We start from the raw sequence: 15,991 nt of genomic DNA, 5'->3' as shown, positions 1-15,991 counted from the left end.
AGTGGTCTCTTTTTTTTTTCCAGAGCTGTATATATATAGAGGTAAACACTCTCTTTATAGATGCTGAGTGATAAGGAGACAACTGTTGGTGCAATAGTAAGAACATCGATCTGGAGCTCCATGCAAAATCTCACCTCGTTAGGTATCCTTGATCATGAGTAGGGTGATGGATCAGACTAAAACTACATAGAAGGGGAATTGTTAATGATCTCAAAGTAGCTGGGACCACAGTCACCAAAAAAAACATTGGTAACAAATTTAGTCAGTGGTCAGTGAGTTTGTCTACCTGTAATTATCTTTATAACATTAGGATAAACCCAAATAAACATAAAGCCAGGGGTCAGTAAGAATGTCCTACCTCTATATAACTCTAAAATAAACCCAAATAAACATGAAATCTGCTTCTTTCAGTCTGTCAAATGGTTTTCCTAACAAAGTTATAAGAACAATAATCTACTTGCCGTCCTCTCTGGTCTAGTCTAGTTCAGCAGTGAGACGTAGAATCACGCAAAGCCCCTAAAACTTACCCTGAGAAAATAAATTGGGACACGTACAGTATCTGCAGTGTTTTCTGAAGATTATCCTCACTAAGAGAACATTGAGGGCCAATCCTATTTCATCCCTTGCCCCTTCCACTTAGCCCTACTCCTCAATTTTCTGTCTTCACGCCAAGGGGCAGGGTGTCCTGACTCTGGTTGGGAGAAAGCGGTAGGCTGAAGTATTAGGGCTACATGGTCCTCCAAATGTAATTTCAAACGGATGGCTGCTGACCAAGTGACCAAAGAAACTCACAAATGCAGAATTTTCTTTGTTAAAAATGAGATATAGTGGTGTTAATTTTTTTTTCTTGTTTCTGATTTTTTTTTGTCATACTGATATTTTTCAGATTATCAAACAAACTTTAATATCAGACAAACATATACTATGTATATACCTAACTTAACACAAAAAACACCTGATAATTTCATTTATTAAGGGAACAAAACTATCCAAACCAATCTAGCTCTTTGTGAAAAAAAAAAAAAAATCACACTTTTTGGAACGTTGAGTTAAATTTCACTTCTAACCACAACCAGCCCTGATTACTGCCAGACCAGTAGAATCAAGAAATCACTTAAATATAACCTGTCTGACAACATGAAGCAGCTAAAAGATCTCAAAGAAAGACTTTGGGACTCCAGCGCCTCACAGTGAGAGCTATTATTCACAAATGGAGAAAACATGGAACACTGGTGAACCTTCCCAGGAGTGGCTGGCTGACCGAAATTATTCCTAAAGGGCATGGACAGCTCATCCAGGAGGTCATAAAAGAACCCAGAACAACATTTAAAGAACTGCAGGTCTCGCCTGCCTCGGTTAAAGTCAGTGTTAATAATTTCATAATAAGAAAGAGACTGGTTGAAAATGGTCTCTGTGGGAGAGTTCCAAAACAAAAATCACTGCTGACCAAAAAGAACACAATGACCCATCTCTCATTTTCCATAAAAACATCTTGATGAACCCCAGAACTTTAGGTAAATATTCTTTGGACGTGACCAATGTGGAACTTTTTGGACATTTTGTGTCCTGTTACATCTGGCCTGCTTTGCTTTGAAACCCTTTTCCTCTCAGTCTTTCTCACAATCTGAATCTGACTGTTCCATCCATCCCTTTCCTGTATATACAGTATGCATTACAAATTAGACACACCTTCTCATTCAATGTTCCTATTCTCCTTTTTTTGTGCAAAGTAATGCACAAAAGTAAAGTCATCCAGACTATAAAGGAACACAAAATGAATCATGTAATAATCTTAAAAAAATGAAACAAACCAAAATACTCTGTGAAGCATTTAGGTCAGGGTGTGAAAGTTGGCCCGCTGTTAAGCAGGTTTTTATAATGTGAGAATGTTTGAACACTAGTTGTCAGAAACGGGCCAAAGAGTCTAAAAGCGAAGAGAGTACGCATTTGTAGCGCAAAACACGGGCCAAAGAGTCTAAAAGTAGAGAGGGAAACGGGCCAAAGAGTCTAAAAGCGGAGAAGGTGCGCATTTCTAGCGCAAAAGAACGGGCCAAAGAGTCTAAAAGTAGAGAGGGAAACGGGCCAAAGAGTCTAAAAGCGGAGAGGGTGCGCATTTCTAGAGCAAAAAAAACAGGCCAAAGAGTCTAAAAGCGGAGAGGGTGCACGTTTCTAGCGCAAAAGAACGGGCCAAAGAGTCTAAAAGCGGAGAGGGTGCGCATTTCTAGCGCAAAAAAAAACGGGCCAAAGAGTCTAAAAGCGGAGAGGGTGCACGTTTCTAGCGCAAAAAAACGGGCCAAAGAGTCTTAAAGCGGAGAGAGTGCGCATTTCTAGTGCAAAAAAAAAAAACGGCCAAAGAGTCTAAAAGCGGAGAGAGTGCGCATTTCTAGTGCAAAAAAAACAATTGAAAAAGTTTACACAACACTGTCAAAGATAAAGATAGTAAGTCAAGTAAAATGATGAGTAAATGAAAGTAATCAGGAAAATGTATTATTTAAAGTGGTATATTTCATTATTTGTTTTATTACAGAGTCTGTGGCCTGTGACTTCAAATATATTTCTCCTTCTGGCCCCCAACAAAAAACGTTTGGACACCCCTGATTTAGGTGCTCTTATCTGGGGTGCCATTATCTTGCAGTTTCTGAGGCTTGTAACTCTGTGTCTCTTTGGTATCATTTAATAGCCAGGTGCACTCTGACTTTGGCACGTTGGTATCTTAACAGCTAATTTACAGGAACAGCAATCTTATTTTTTCTTTATTGCATTTATTGTTGATGTAAAAGCTGGAACTGTGTGCTATAGAAAGTTTATTTTATTGTGCCATATTGTTTAACAAGAGGCACGCACGGCACTTCTGCATGGCTAAGATATGATTAGGTGGCTAACTGTGGACTAGTGACTGTTGTCAGGGTTTTAATCAGTCAGTGGCGCACCAGTGTTTCCCGTCACCAAGATAGAAACACGCCAGATATTTACCTGAACATACCTCACTTCTAGACCACCATCAGTGTAAATATATTCCTAAACTCTAATGCTATTTTAACGGTGCAAGCACAAGTCGCGAAAATAGACTAAAAAAGTGTTCAAAAGGCTGTGTTTAAAATCTCAGAGTTTTGAAAGAGAAGATGAGAGAATAGAAAAGTCAATAAAGTCAGCGCAGCCTTAAAGTCATGGTCATAATGGAATCTTAGTGCTGCTTTGGAATGATGCAATTGGCCTTATCTGAGGGTCTGCTAAAATGAAGTCACCTTCATATGCTGCTCATGTTCTGCCAACACTCTTCTCTAACATCTTTCTGACATTCTGAGAAGCCCTGTCCTTATTGTGGGCTTTGGTACTGGTACCATTTTTTAGGTTCCTCGAGTTCTTTTTTTAAAATTTGATTCCACTTTATATAAGGGTCTATAAATAGTTTATAAATTAGTTTATTAATGGTTATTAATTAGACTGTAAATACTTTAATATCTATTAAAAAGCAGTTAACTGTTGGTCTCAAACACACATTAAGAGGGCAAGAAATGAATTGCTTCAATGCCTGTTGCCTACAGAAGAATGCTAATAGCTAATAGTTTTTTTTTTCTGTATTTATTTTTAGATATTTTATCAGGTTTTGAAGAGTTGTCCCATTATGTAGCTGGAGGATTTTAGTTCTGCAGGGATGGATGAAAAAAACAGTAAATTGAGCCCAAAAGTCTTCACAAGTCTTCAGGAAAATAAGAGACATCTTCACCTCTCAGAGTGTTCAGAGTGTACAGGATGTTCATGTCCCTGACTAAAATGCTACTAGATGGAAACAACATTTACAGAAATAGAAATTTACCCTCATCAGCGACATCAGCATAAACTGAAAAGTCTCTCCAGGAAAGTATATATATATATATATATATTTACTTTCTTGCATGTCTTTTTTTATTTCTATTTTTACCCTCGTTTTCTCCACAATTTACACAGCCCAATTACATTACCCAACCCACTCATGAGGACTCCCCCTATAACTAGTGATGCCCCAACACACCAGGAGGGTGAACACTAACGCATGTGAAGTCAGCCACAGCCTCTTTTCTAACTGCTGCTAATGCAGCATTGTTGAGTAGAATCACAGCGCACTCTGAGGAAAGCGCAGCGACTCGGTTCCAATACATCAGCTCACAGATGCCTCGTGCTGAGCGACATCACCCTTTAGAATGATGTGGGGAGAGAGCGCCATCTACCCACCAAAAGAGCAAGGCCAATTCTGAATTCTATTTTTTTTTGTTTTTTGTATAAAATTTCAATTGCCTCAAATTTCTTTTCCATTTGTTATAAACTTATTATTTCTAATTAAACAAAAAATATATATAAATAAAAAAAAACAGAGGGGGCAAAGTAATGCCAGCTACAATATGTAACACTACTGATTTGATTGTTTATAATTTTTCAAAAAAATGTTTTGAATGTCCTACAACTTGTCCAACATTTACCATATTTTTATTCTAAAAGCTTTCTCAAATACTTTAAATATTTTAACAAAAAATTCTGCATGCATATTTTTTCTGATATGTCCTATTTTCAAAAAAAAATAAATAAATAAAATAAATAAATAAATAAATATATATATATATTATATATATATATATATATAAAATCTAAAATGTTCTACGATTTGTCCAACATTTCCTACATTTTTCCAAATACATTCTTAACTATTTCTAAAATAATTTGCACTATTTTGTACAGAATTTCAAATGTCTCAAAAAAATAAAAATAAAATTCCATTCGTTAAAAAAATATTTTTTCTATAATTAAAAAATACATGGATAAAAAACATAGGGAGCAAAAAATTTAGTCAGCTACAATTTGCAACACTGCTCATTTGACTGTTTACAATTTTTTGTATTGTCTTGCAGTATTTTTTTTTCCCCACACAGATTTGTAAATGTACTTAATTTTTTAATACTTGTAAGACATTTTATAATTTTAATACTTTTAAAATATTTTACATTTCCCTAAAACCTTTTTTTCTAAACACACTGTTCCCTGTATTTTCCAGAGTCATAAAAAACAAATATTTAAATTAAAAAGGTCATGTTTAAATATAAAGACATAAAGCCATCACAGACAGTGTTGTCTAGTGGACTGACCTTTACCACATCCTCGTCCATAGACCGGCATCCCACAATGTCCGACACGTCAGTAATGGTACTGTCCACCGCCACCGTCACCACCTTCACCGGCACCGCCACTGTCCTGCCATTCAGCACGGCTGTGTTCAAAATCTCAGAGTCCTGAAAGAGAAGAGGAGAGAAAAGTAAAGGAGTAAGTCAGTACAGCCATGGTTACTGCTTTGGGATGATGCAATTGGCCTTATCTGACATTCTGAGAAGCCCCGCCCTGCTGTGGGCTTTGTTAAAGCTGATGTCCGTAAGTTTTGGGATTTGGGGGATTTAGGGCCCCCTCTGGTGAGAATAAGTAATTGCACAGAGCATGTGGAAGAATCATTTTTAACTGGGTGGGTGTGATTCAGTCTCCTTTCAGAGTGGATGAATCCGATTCCAGGTTACGTCCAGTCAGAGAAAGAGAGAGAGAGAGAGAGAGAGAGCACTCAGTCAGAAACTTCACTTCAACTACAAACTCTGGTTTTACTACAAATGAATGAACCCTCCATTGCTCTACCAGCCGCCGTGCATTTGTAGCCAAGAAAATGGGCCAAAGAGTTGAAAAGCGCAGAGAGTGCGCAGTTGTAGCGCAGAAAACGGGCCAAAGAGTTAAAAAGTGCAGAGACTGTACAGTTGTATCGCAGAATACAAGCAAAAGAGTCTAAAAGTGGTAAGAGTGTACAGTTGTAGCACAGACAACAAGCAAAACAATTAAAAAGCTGCTAGAGTGTACAGTTGCAGTGCAGAAAACAAGCCAAAGTGTGCAGTTGTAGCACAGAAAACGAGCCAAGGAGTTGAAAAGCAGTGACAGTGTACAGTTGTAGTGCAGAAAACCAAAAAGCCAAAGATTTAAAAATCGGGCCAAAGAGTCTAAAAGTGGTGAGAGTGTACAGTTGCAGCACAGAAAACAGGCCAAAGAGTCTAAAAGTGGCGAGAGCGTACAGTTGTAGTTTAGACAACGAGCCAAAGAGTCAAAAAGTGGCAAGAGTGTTGAGTTGTAGTTTAGACAACAAGCCAAAGAGTGGATAAGCAGTGAGAGTGCGCAGTTATAGCGCAGAAAATGGGCCAAAGAGTTCAAAAGTGCCGAGAGTGTACAGTTGTAGCGCAGAAAACGAGTCAAGGAGTCTAAAAGCGGTGAGAGTGTACAGTTGTAGCTCAGACAACGAGCCAAAGGGTCTAAAAGTGGCGAGAGTGTACAGTTGTAGCTCAGACAACGAGACAAAGAGTCTAAAAGTGGCGAGAGTGTACAGTTGTAGCACAGACAACGAGCCAAAGAGTGGATAAGTGGTGAGAGTTTGCAGTTGTGGTGCAGAAAACGGGCCAATGAGTTGAAAAGCGCAGAGAGTGTACAGTTGTAGCGCAGAAAACGAGTCAAGGAGTCTAAAAGCGGTGAGTGTGTACAGTTGTAGCACAGAAAACCAGCCAAAGAGTCTAAAAGTTGTGAAAGTGTGCAGTTGTAGCACAGAAAACGAGCCAAGTTGTTGAAAAGCTGCAAGAGTGTAAAGTTGTAGCGCAGAACACGAGCCAAAGAGTTGAAAAGCTGCAAGAGTTGTAGCGTAGGAAGCGAGCCTATGATTTGTTTTTTGGTACCTCTCTAAAATAAGACTTCTTTATAAAGGGTTTATTAATAATTCATTAAAGAGTTTATTACTGTTATTAGTTAGACTATAAATTAGATTGTTCCCCTGCACAGATCCAGCCCAAGGCTAGAAAGAAGCAGAAACCCAGAACGTTCACAGTATCAGAGAGTGAATATAAGGAAGTAAGCAGTCTGGAGTTGTCTTGAGCTGTGATCTCAGTAGAGTGGTGTATCAGTCGGCAGCTTCAACCATCACAATGACTTCATTAGAGCAGAAACGGCTCAAGTCCTTAACCTTTCAGCCATGGAGCCACTGAAGCACACACACAGATAATTGAGACCATTACAGCCTCAACAGAACCCCAGACAGTCACTGGCTACCACTGTCACAGAGGGACATGGTGAGTGTAGTCTCATTAGCCTTTAGCTTTCAATTAAGCTAAACAACTGACCCTGTATATATCCATGTGTGCCATGCACCATCTTATTGATTCCCTTTAAGGGCACAAGAGATTACAAAATTGACCTGGTTAAAAGTTGTGTGGGCAACCCGGGAGCCATACAGTGAGATTTACACCCCAGATAGCATGGAAGCCCAGCCAGTATATGGCAGCATCGTCTCGGACTTGCCACCATCAATGTAGAATTGGGCAGAATGGGGTTTTTATTTAGCAACAGGAGATTTGGTGAAAGTGACATGGACCAATTCCTTTATTATACTCACCAACTGGGGTGTTGGCACATGTGGCTCAGATTAATTCCACACTATACTTGGCAACCGGGCTGTTGGCAAATTTAGCTTGGACAGAATTTGTTATTACACTTTTCAACTGGGGTGTTTGCAAATGTGGCACGAGACCGTTCCACACTATACTCGACAACCAGGGTGTTTGCAAATGCAGCTCAGGACAGTTCCACACTTCACTCGACAACCGGGGTGTTGGCAAATGCAGCTCGGGACAGTTCCACACTGTGCTCGACAACCGGGGTGTTTGCAAATGCGGCTCGGGACAGTTCCACACTATACTCGACAACCTGAGTGTTTGCAAATGCGGCTCAGGACAGTTCCACACTATACTCGACAACCGGGGTGTTGGCAAATGCGGCTCGGGACCGTTCCACACTATACTCGACAACCGGGGTGTTTGCAAATGCGGCTCGGGACAGTTCCACACTATGCTCGACAACCGGGGTGTTGGCAAATGCGGCTCGGGACAGTTCCACACTATACTCGACAACCGGGGTGTTGGCAAATGCGGCTCGGGACAGTTCCACACTATACTCGACAACCGGGGTGTTGGCAAATGCGGCTCGGGACAGTTCCACACTATACTCGACAACCGGGGTGTTGGCAAAAGCGGCTCGGGACAGTTCCACACTATAATGAGCAAAAATAGTACTGACAGATGCGTCTCTGGCCAATTCTACACCATATTGAGCAACAATAGTGTTGGCACATGTGGCTCAGGCCAATTCCACACTATACTCAGCAACAAACATGCTGGCACATGTGGCTCTGGGTAGTTTCACACTAAACTTGGCCAATTCCCATATTATACGCGGCAGCCGAGGTGTTGGCACATGCTGCTTGGACCAGTTGACATATGATTCTAGGCAACCGGGGCGTTGGCTAGGGTAAGCTGAGCATTTGGGCCAGAAATTGGCCTAGATTCGTACTGGAGCCAGAACACTTGGTCTGAGTGATATGTCCCATTTGAGATATGTCCTACAGTTGTCCAAGGTGTCCAGTACTCTCTGACAAATCCCCACAAAATGAAGCCAACGCCCCCATGCTTCATAGTTGGGATTGTATTTGTTGAGAAATAAGCAGTGAAAGGTTTCCACCAAAGATTGAGTTCTAGAAAGCTCCCTGTTTTGTCCCAAATGGCTACATAACATGACCCCACATTTTAGCTGGGTCACTCCGATGCTTTCCAGCACCTTTCAGACCTTTTTTGATGTGGTTTCTCTTCTTTATAGCCCCCCTTCCATACAGATGAGTAGCACACAGATGCGCCTCCACTCCAGTCTCAGCCACTAAACTGTGCAGCTTCATCTGAGTGATATTTGGCCTTTCTGTGGATTCCCTTATATCCTCCTTCGTGATTTGACACAAATCCCATTTCACCTCTTGCCCCTACCACTTAGCCATACCCCTCTGTTTTGCGCGATCACAAGATGGTAGCAAAAGCCACCAAAGAAACTCATAAAGGTTATATTTTCTTTGCTACAATTTATGATACACATTGCTTCATCTTAGTTTAATGTAATATTAACGAATTGTGGCTTTTATGCTTAATAATAAGCATAAAAAAATCACTAGTTGCATGTCTCTGTAGCTTCATAAAGTTCTCATTGCACCTTAAATGGTGCAACAACAACATACTGTCACCTGAGGTGGATACATGATTTAAGGTGGTAGTGGAAAATTAAGAAAAATAAGAAGCTAGCGAATAGATAACATTAATATTATCTAAAACCATGTGTCAGCCTCAGGTGACAGAATGTTGTCGTTGCACCATTTAAGGTGGAATAAGAACTTTACTCAACTACCGAGACTTACTACTAGTGATTGTTTCATGCTTGTTTTAAGCAAAAAGGCCACAATACATTCAACTTACCTTAAACTAAAATAAAGCAATCTTTAGCTGGGTAAATGTCTTATACCACCTTAAATGGTGCAACAACATTCTGTTACTTGAGGCTTACATATGATTTAGTGGAAAATTAGGAAAAGACAAGAAGCTAGATAGCTAGAAGCGAATAGATAACTCCAGCTCTCTATCAGCAAGGAATTTGGGGTGGGTGACAACAATATAGAACTACAGTATATATTGATGCTAGCCAAGTCCAGAAGTGTTGGCAGCATTTTTTTGGGACTTGGAGGTATCTCAGGTAGACCATCACACAGTAATATACAGTGGTAAACATGCACTGTAGTCAGTATTTCAGGTGTTTCTTGGAAAAAATAGATGCCGTGAGCTCTAAACCAAAGAACAACAGAACCATCCAGACTGTTATCAGTACAAATGCTGACTGTGATCATCCGAGGGACGCAGCCCTTGAATTTGCACAAAGCTATAGTATTTTGAATCATATCCAGACATAAAGCTCCTTTTTTTGTCTACGGCTACAAAACAAGATCCCACATTTAGCTGTATCTATGAATAGATAAACTGTCACATCCTGGTCTCGTCTCGTGTCTGTGTGTCTTCCCCACGTGACCTGTGCTCCCCTGTGTCTCAGTACTTTTCCACCTGTGTCTCATTTGTAGCTCCGCCCCTTCCCCAGGTGTTTCCAATTCTAGTGTGTTTGTGTTACTATAAATAGCCCTCCTCTGCCACCTTGTCCTCCGTCGGTCTTTGCACCCTCCCCTGTTGTTTTGTCTTTCTGTGCTTCGTAGTTTCTCCGTTTTTCATAGCCTCTGTTCCTTGTTATTTTCCCTGTTTATTGCCCTGCTCAGTTTAGTCTTCCTAGTCCTGTTTATTTCTAGTTTCCCTTGTTATTCTCTTGTATATACCCTGCTTTGTGTTTATTTTCTAGTTTTGCTCCTTATATATATTCCCTGTATGTTTATCATCTGTCAGTGCTCCATGTGTTCCTCAGTTTCCTCAGTCCTGTTTTCAGTTTATTCCCTGTGTATTTTGTATTTGTTTTCTTTAATAAATCCCTTTTTGTTTGCATTTGCGTCCGCCTCCGCGTCCTCCCTGCACCCCCACCGTGACATAAACAGATGACCCTGTATACGTCCATTAAACCCAATCGTGCCTAGCGGATTCCGGACTGTAACTCCTGCCCTGCAGTATCCACCATGAGCCGCCCCCTCCCCCTCCCCCTCCCCCTCCCGCTCTGATTTTCCCATCTCATTCTTCCCCTTTGAGCCGAAAGAGATGACAAGCTAATCTGTATTGAATGGCTAATGACAGGCTCATCTCGGCAAGCCCTTTTCTCTCTTGTTATTTTTCATTTTCCGCCGGCCTTGCTCTTCTTCCGCTCCAGCCCACATTCAATAGATTTCAGGGGATGGAAAGAGGAAAATATACAAGGGTCTTGACGTCTCTGCTCTGTTTTTTTTTTTTTGCCTTAAAGCCGATCTGCTTCTCAGAGGTTGCCTTAGCGTAGCTTTCGCAATAGCTCGAAAGAATCCCACTTCGGTTTAATTCGGGGATCATGTCAGTGTTGGCTGAAGACACACTGCTGTCTTTATAGAGCATCTACACACTCATCCACACTCTCACACACAATGACATGATCCTGGAAGTTGTTTTTTTTTGGTCTTCGCTGTTTGCTGTCGTTCTTTCTTTCTTCTCGTCTGGCAGAGATGCTAGCTAGACTTTAATAAGCCATGCTAAGAGGTATAAATGTTTAAGTGCTTTGTGTGTGTGTGTGTGTGTGTAGTTTTGAATCATTCAGAAAGAGAAAAGCGAGTGAGCAGCAGTGAACGACAGAGGGAGGAGAAGTTTATAAGGCCATTGAAGAGAAAATCTGCTTTGGAGAAAATGCCTAAAACGACTAAATGCCTTTGCGTAAGCCGCTACGGCAGGATCTTTGCACGCACAAACGCTGATTTGCATATGCATACACACACATATACACACTCATCCCTCTCTATCCACACTTTTCCGCATTCCCAACATCACACCTAAACAAACCACCCACACAGCTCGGTTTCACTACAATCAGCAGCTTTAAGCACAACTCTGCACTTAATACTTTTGATCGGTACCACTTTAAAATAAGACTACCATTATAAAGGGTTAATAAATGGTTTAGTTTATTAATGGTTACTAATTAGGTTGTAAATGCCTTAAAAATCATTAATAATCAGTTATGTGGCTGTGGGTTCACTATTTGGCAAACAACAGGTCTACATACATTTCTACGTATGTGTTATAACTGATTATTAATGACTTTTAAGGCATTTACAACCTACTTAGTAACCATTAATAAACTAAACCATTTATAAACCCTTTGTAAAGGTAGTCTTATTTTAAAGTGGTACCCTTTTGATCTGCTGTACTATATGCACAAACACGATAAAAGTCATCAGATAGCAGCATATACATTATATGGATTATGTAGTGTTACCTCAGGAGATGGCTTGGAAAAGCCTATACCTGTATAAGTTATATGGTGTTATCTTGTAATTGAGGTTGAATGTAATTGAGGTTGAACCTTCACTCCAATCTACTCCAAACTACTGAACTCTACAGCTCCTTCAGAGTGACTGTGGCACCCCAACAATATCCAACATACATCTGGGAGTGCATACACACCAGACTGTTCCAGGAACACAGTGTAAAGACTTTTGATTTCAGTTATGGATTCAGCGTTTTTTTCAGAGTCTAAAGAAACCGTTGAAAAGCTGGGCATCACGATTGTACCTCCCACAGCAGTTTTCAGTCACCAGCCACCTGTGTCACCAAATAAAATAATAGCTATTGCTTTACACAAGCTGAACATATGTGTATAGTATAGGAAGTACTATTGGTTGGCATAGTATAGCAGTATATGACAGTATCTGGCGGTGCCAGTGTATTCCCAAAGTGAGAGAAATATGCCTGTGACAAGACTGAACAAAAAAAGCAGGGAGTAATGGGATTATGGAGTAGTATAGGGAAGGAAGCATAGTATTGTATAGAGGAAAAAAAATAAGAGACCAGGCGCCGAGTGGTCCAGTGGTCTAAAGCGCTGCCACTATGAGCGGGAGGTCGCAGGTTTGAACCCCAGCTTATGCAGCTTTGCCATCAAGTTGCCGGCGTTAGAGGGAGCAAAATTGGCCCTGCTCCCCCGGGTGGGTAGATGGCGCTCTCTCCCCACATCACTCCTAGGGTGATGTCTGCAGTACAAGGCGTCTGTGAGCTGTTGTACCGGAGCCGAGCTGCTGTGCTTTCCTCCGAGCGCACTGTGATACTGCTCGGTAATGCTGCATCAGCAGCAGCTCGAAAAGAGGCGGTGGCTGGCTTCACATGTATCGGAGGAGGCATGTGTTAGTCTTCACCCTCCTGGTGTGTTGGGGCATGATAGGGGGAGTCCAAATGAGTGGGTTGGGTAATTGGCTGTGTAAATTGGGAAGAAAATGGGAAAAATTAGAAATTTAAAAATAAAAAATTTATAATAAAATTAAGAGACCAATTAAGAAACCACTGCTAAATGATCGGTTTCTCTCATTGTACTCTTCATAGGTATATGTTTGAGTAAAATGAATATCGGGCTTTTATTCTATAAACTACTGAAAACATGTCTCTGAATTCCAAACAGAAATTTGTTTGCATAAGATAATGCAAAGAATTCAGAATAACCATGATTTTGGCATGCTTTCCACCAGTCCTTCACACTGATTTTGGGTGACCTTATGCCACTCTTTTGGTCTTTTGCAAACTTCAGCCTGGTTCTCCTTTGCTTTTTCATTGATGAAAGGCTTTTTTCTAGCTTTTCATGACTTGAGCCCTGCCTCTGGGAGCCTGTTACGAACGGTTCTTGCTGTGCATTTCACCCCAGTTGCCATTTGCCATTCCTTTTGTAGGTCACTTGATGTCATCCTGCGGTTGCTGAATGACATTCTAATAAGACAACGGACATCCCGGTCAGAGGAGAGTCGATTTCGCCCATTTTTTTCCTCACTCAAGATTTTTCTTTTTAACTTCTTTGGCATGGCTTATAGTTATTTTTTTATATATTGTATAGGGTAGTATAGGAGATGATAGGGTAGTATATGGAATAAAGGAGGTATAGCACATAGGGTTATATAAGGATGTATTTGGGAGTATAAGCATGACTACATGCATAAGCATTACTACAGTTTATTGTTACTTTCCAAAGAAAAACAAGTCACGTATCTCCATGTTTGTTGATTTCTTGTTTACTACAGAATCTGAAGACACAAACTGTCCCTGACATGGTGTCAAAATTTCTCGATGAATGGACCCTAACAAATTCTTCAAAATTACCTGAAATAAACTATTTTTTTCATTACCTTTCATTGAAAACGAGAGATAAAAAAAATCCACTTCTTGAATTCACGCAAAACAGTCTAATTCTTGCTGTGATGCTGTGTGTTTTGAGGCATGTGATGCTGTGTTTTCAGGCATGGCCTTGTCTAGGCCAGTGGTTCCTGATCCTGGTCCAGCAGGAGCCCTTGCCATGCATGTTTAAATGTGTGCCCTGCTCCCAACACACCTGCTCCAGCTAATCAGCTCATTAATCAGCCTTCCTGAGGTGAAGGTGATGAGCTAGAACAGGAATTATTAGCAGGGACAAATCTAATGTGCTGGACAGGGTGAGCCTCCAGGGTCAGGGTCGGGTACCACTGGTCTAGGAGGGGCTGGGTGGTATAATGCGACTGGTTTTTAGTATGTTATAGAAGCTCTGCACAATTAGCTATATGTTAGCTACAGAGTTTGTTGGGAAAGGGTAACTATGGCATTTAGCCCCACCCTTGGTCAGTATTGATAAGGAGCCAATTGAGCTGAAAGATGATCAGCGATTGAAATCATCACTAAAAAACTGTTTTTGCTCTTATTATGTGTTTTTATATACATATCTTTCATAGTCCACTGGGGTTTAGGCCTGTCACAATAATTACATTTTTGACTTATTGTTAAATAGACGGATATGACCTCAATCATTTTAATATTCCTGATATCGTCCATTGTGTTTGAACTTACAAAATGTACTTACATATACTGTGACTGTGGGCATGTCCACCGTGACCCGGTAGTGCAAAAGCACAGAGAAACACATTCACAGGGAGGAAAAATGCCCTCGATTGACAACAAAAACTAACATAGAAACATAGTAACAGCCCAGCGCTCTAGTCGTTTACCTTAGTGTCTCTTTCTTAGGTTCATGTTGCCTCAGCCATCCTCTTATCATCAGCATATTTCTCAAATGAAGGCTGAGGCAGGGTCTTTATACCGGTCCAATGCGGGCCAGCTGGGACAGACCGGGGCTGCACGTCATATATATGAATATAACCTACTGGAACTTTTCTTGTTCTATAATTAGGAATGAACAGGAATGGGAAGTTTGTCTTTTAAAAGGGTGTCATTTCTTTGTCATATTATGTTACCATTATATTATTGCCATTTAATGTTTTTAAAATGCCAGCAATATCGCTTATTGCAATAATTTTTAGGGACAACATATCTTTTGCAAAAAATGTTATCGCGACAGGCCTACTGGGGTTTAATATTTGTGCAAAAACTCATCCAGTTACCAATAAAAATACAAAATAACTATAACATATTTAAAATGATGCAGCACAAAAAATGGCGTAAAAACAGGGGAAAACCAGTATATAAAACATTTTACGATATAAAAACTATGCAGTGTGTGTGTATATGTGTGTGTGTGTGTTTGTTCAGTTCAGCATTTGGTGTGTGTATCCGGAAGGGGGTTAACAGCCTCTCAGCAGGCTATAGGCGAGGACTAGCACATTAGCCGTTAGCACAGAGAGGCTGTATGCGTCTGTAATAAGCCCCAGCCGGACATCAGAGCGGCTAACGATGGAGCTGGCGGTCAGCCACAGACGCAGTGATTACCGAGGGCACCGGGTGGCCAGACTCACTGAAGAACACACAGCGCTCTGACTGCAGAACACACACCCCTCACTCGCTCCAACTGGGAATTAATGAGATATACACTTGCCCGGCCACAGGGCAAGCCCCGGGGCTAACTCTGGGATTTATGATGGATCGTGAAGCTGGAGCTGCTAACAGTGCGATACACAGCTAGAGCTGGGGACGTCAACGGCTGTTGGGACTCATATCTGTAAAGTTGAAGCGAAGGTCCATCAGGTATTCTGATAGCTGAAGTGTCAATCAAATCAAATTGACTCACATTTCGCCCAAAATCATGTTTGTTACAAAGTCACGTGTGGAGAATTCCATTCAAACATTAGATCAGAACCAACCATTTATCGCCTGGATGGCGATGCCTTGAGCAATTGGGTCTGAGCGGTAAAGTTAAAGCTGTTACTTCTGTTGAGTCTTGACCACAAAAAATTAAATTAATCAACCTTTATTTTTACTTGAGAATACATATATATATAGAGCATTCAACTCTATTCAATCTGTTGCTGATGAAGCATCACCGAGTATCATTACAGCGCACTCGGAGGAAAGCGCAGCGACTTGGTTCCGATACATCAGCTCACAGACGCCTTGTGTTGACCATCATCATCCATCCCTAGAGAGTGATGTGGGGAAAGAGTGTCATCTACACACCCAGAAAGAGCAAAACCAACTCTGCTCTCTCAGACTCTGGCAGCTGATGGCAA

At 40.9% G+C, this 15,991-nt stretch overlaps 1 protein-coding gene across 1 annotated transcript in view; it reads right to left on the bottom strand.

Annotated features, from left to right (window-relative positions):
• Positions 1–15,991, bottom strand: part of si:dkeyp-14d3.1 (transmembrane protein 132C) — a 486,063-nt gene that overhangs the window by 64,195 nt on the left and 405,877 nt on the right. The window contains exon 5 of the mRNA XM_022670492.2: positions 5,118–5,261. Coding sequence (XP_022526213.2) covers positions 5,118–5,261 — 144 coding nt within the window. The remainder of the gene's footprint in view (positions 1–5,117; positions 5,262–15,991) is intronic.

This window comes from Astyanax mexicanus, chromosome 12 (genome assembly GCF_023375975.1).
Source record: "Astyanax mexicanus isolate ESR-SI-001 chromosome 12, AstMex3_surface, whole genome shotgun sequence".
Lineage (NCBI taxonomy): Eukaryota > Metazoa > Chordata > Actinopteri > Characiformes > Acestrorhamphidae > Astyanax > Astyanax mexicanus.
Note: the sequence above shows the minus strand (reverse complement) of the source record. Positions and strands in the feature narration are given on the sequence as shown.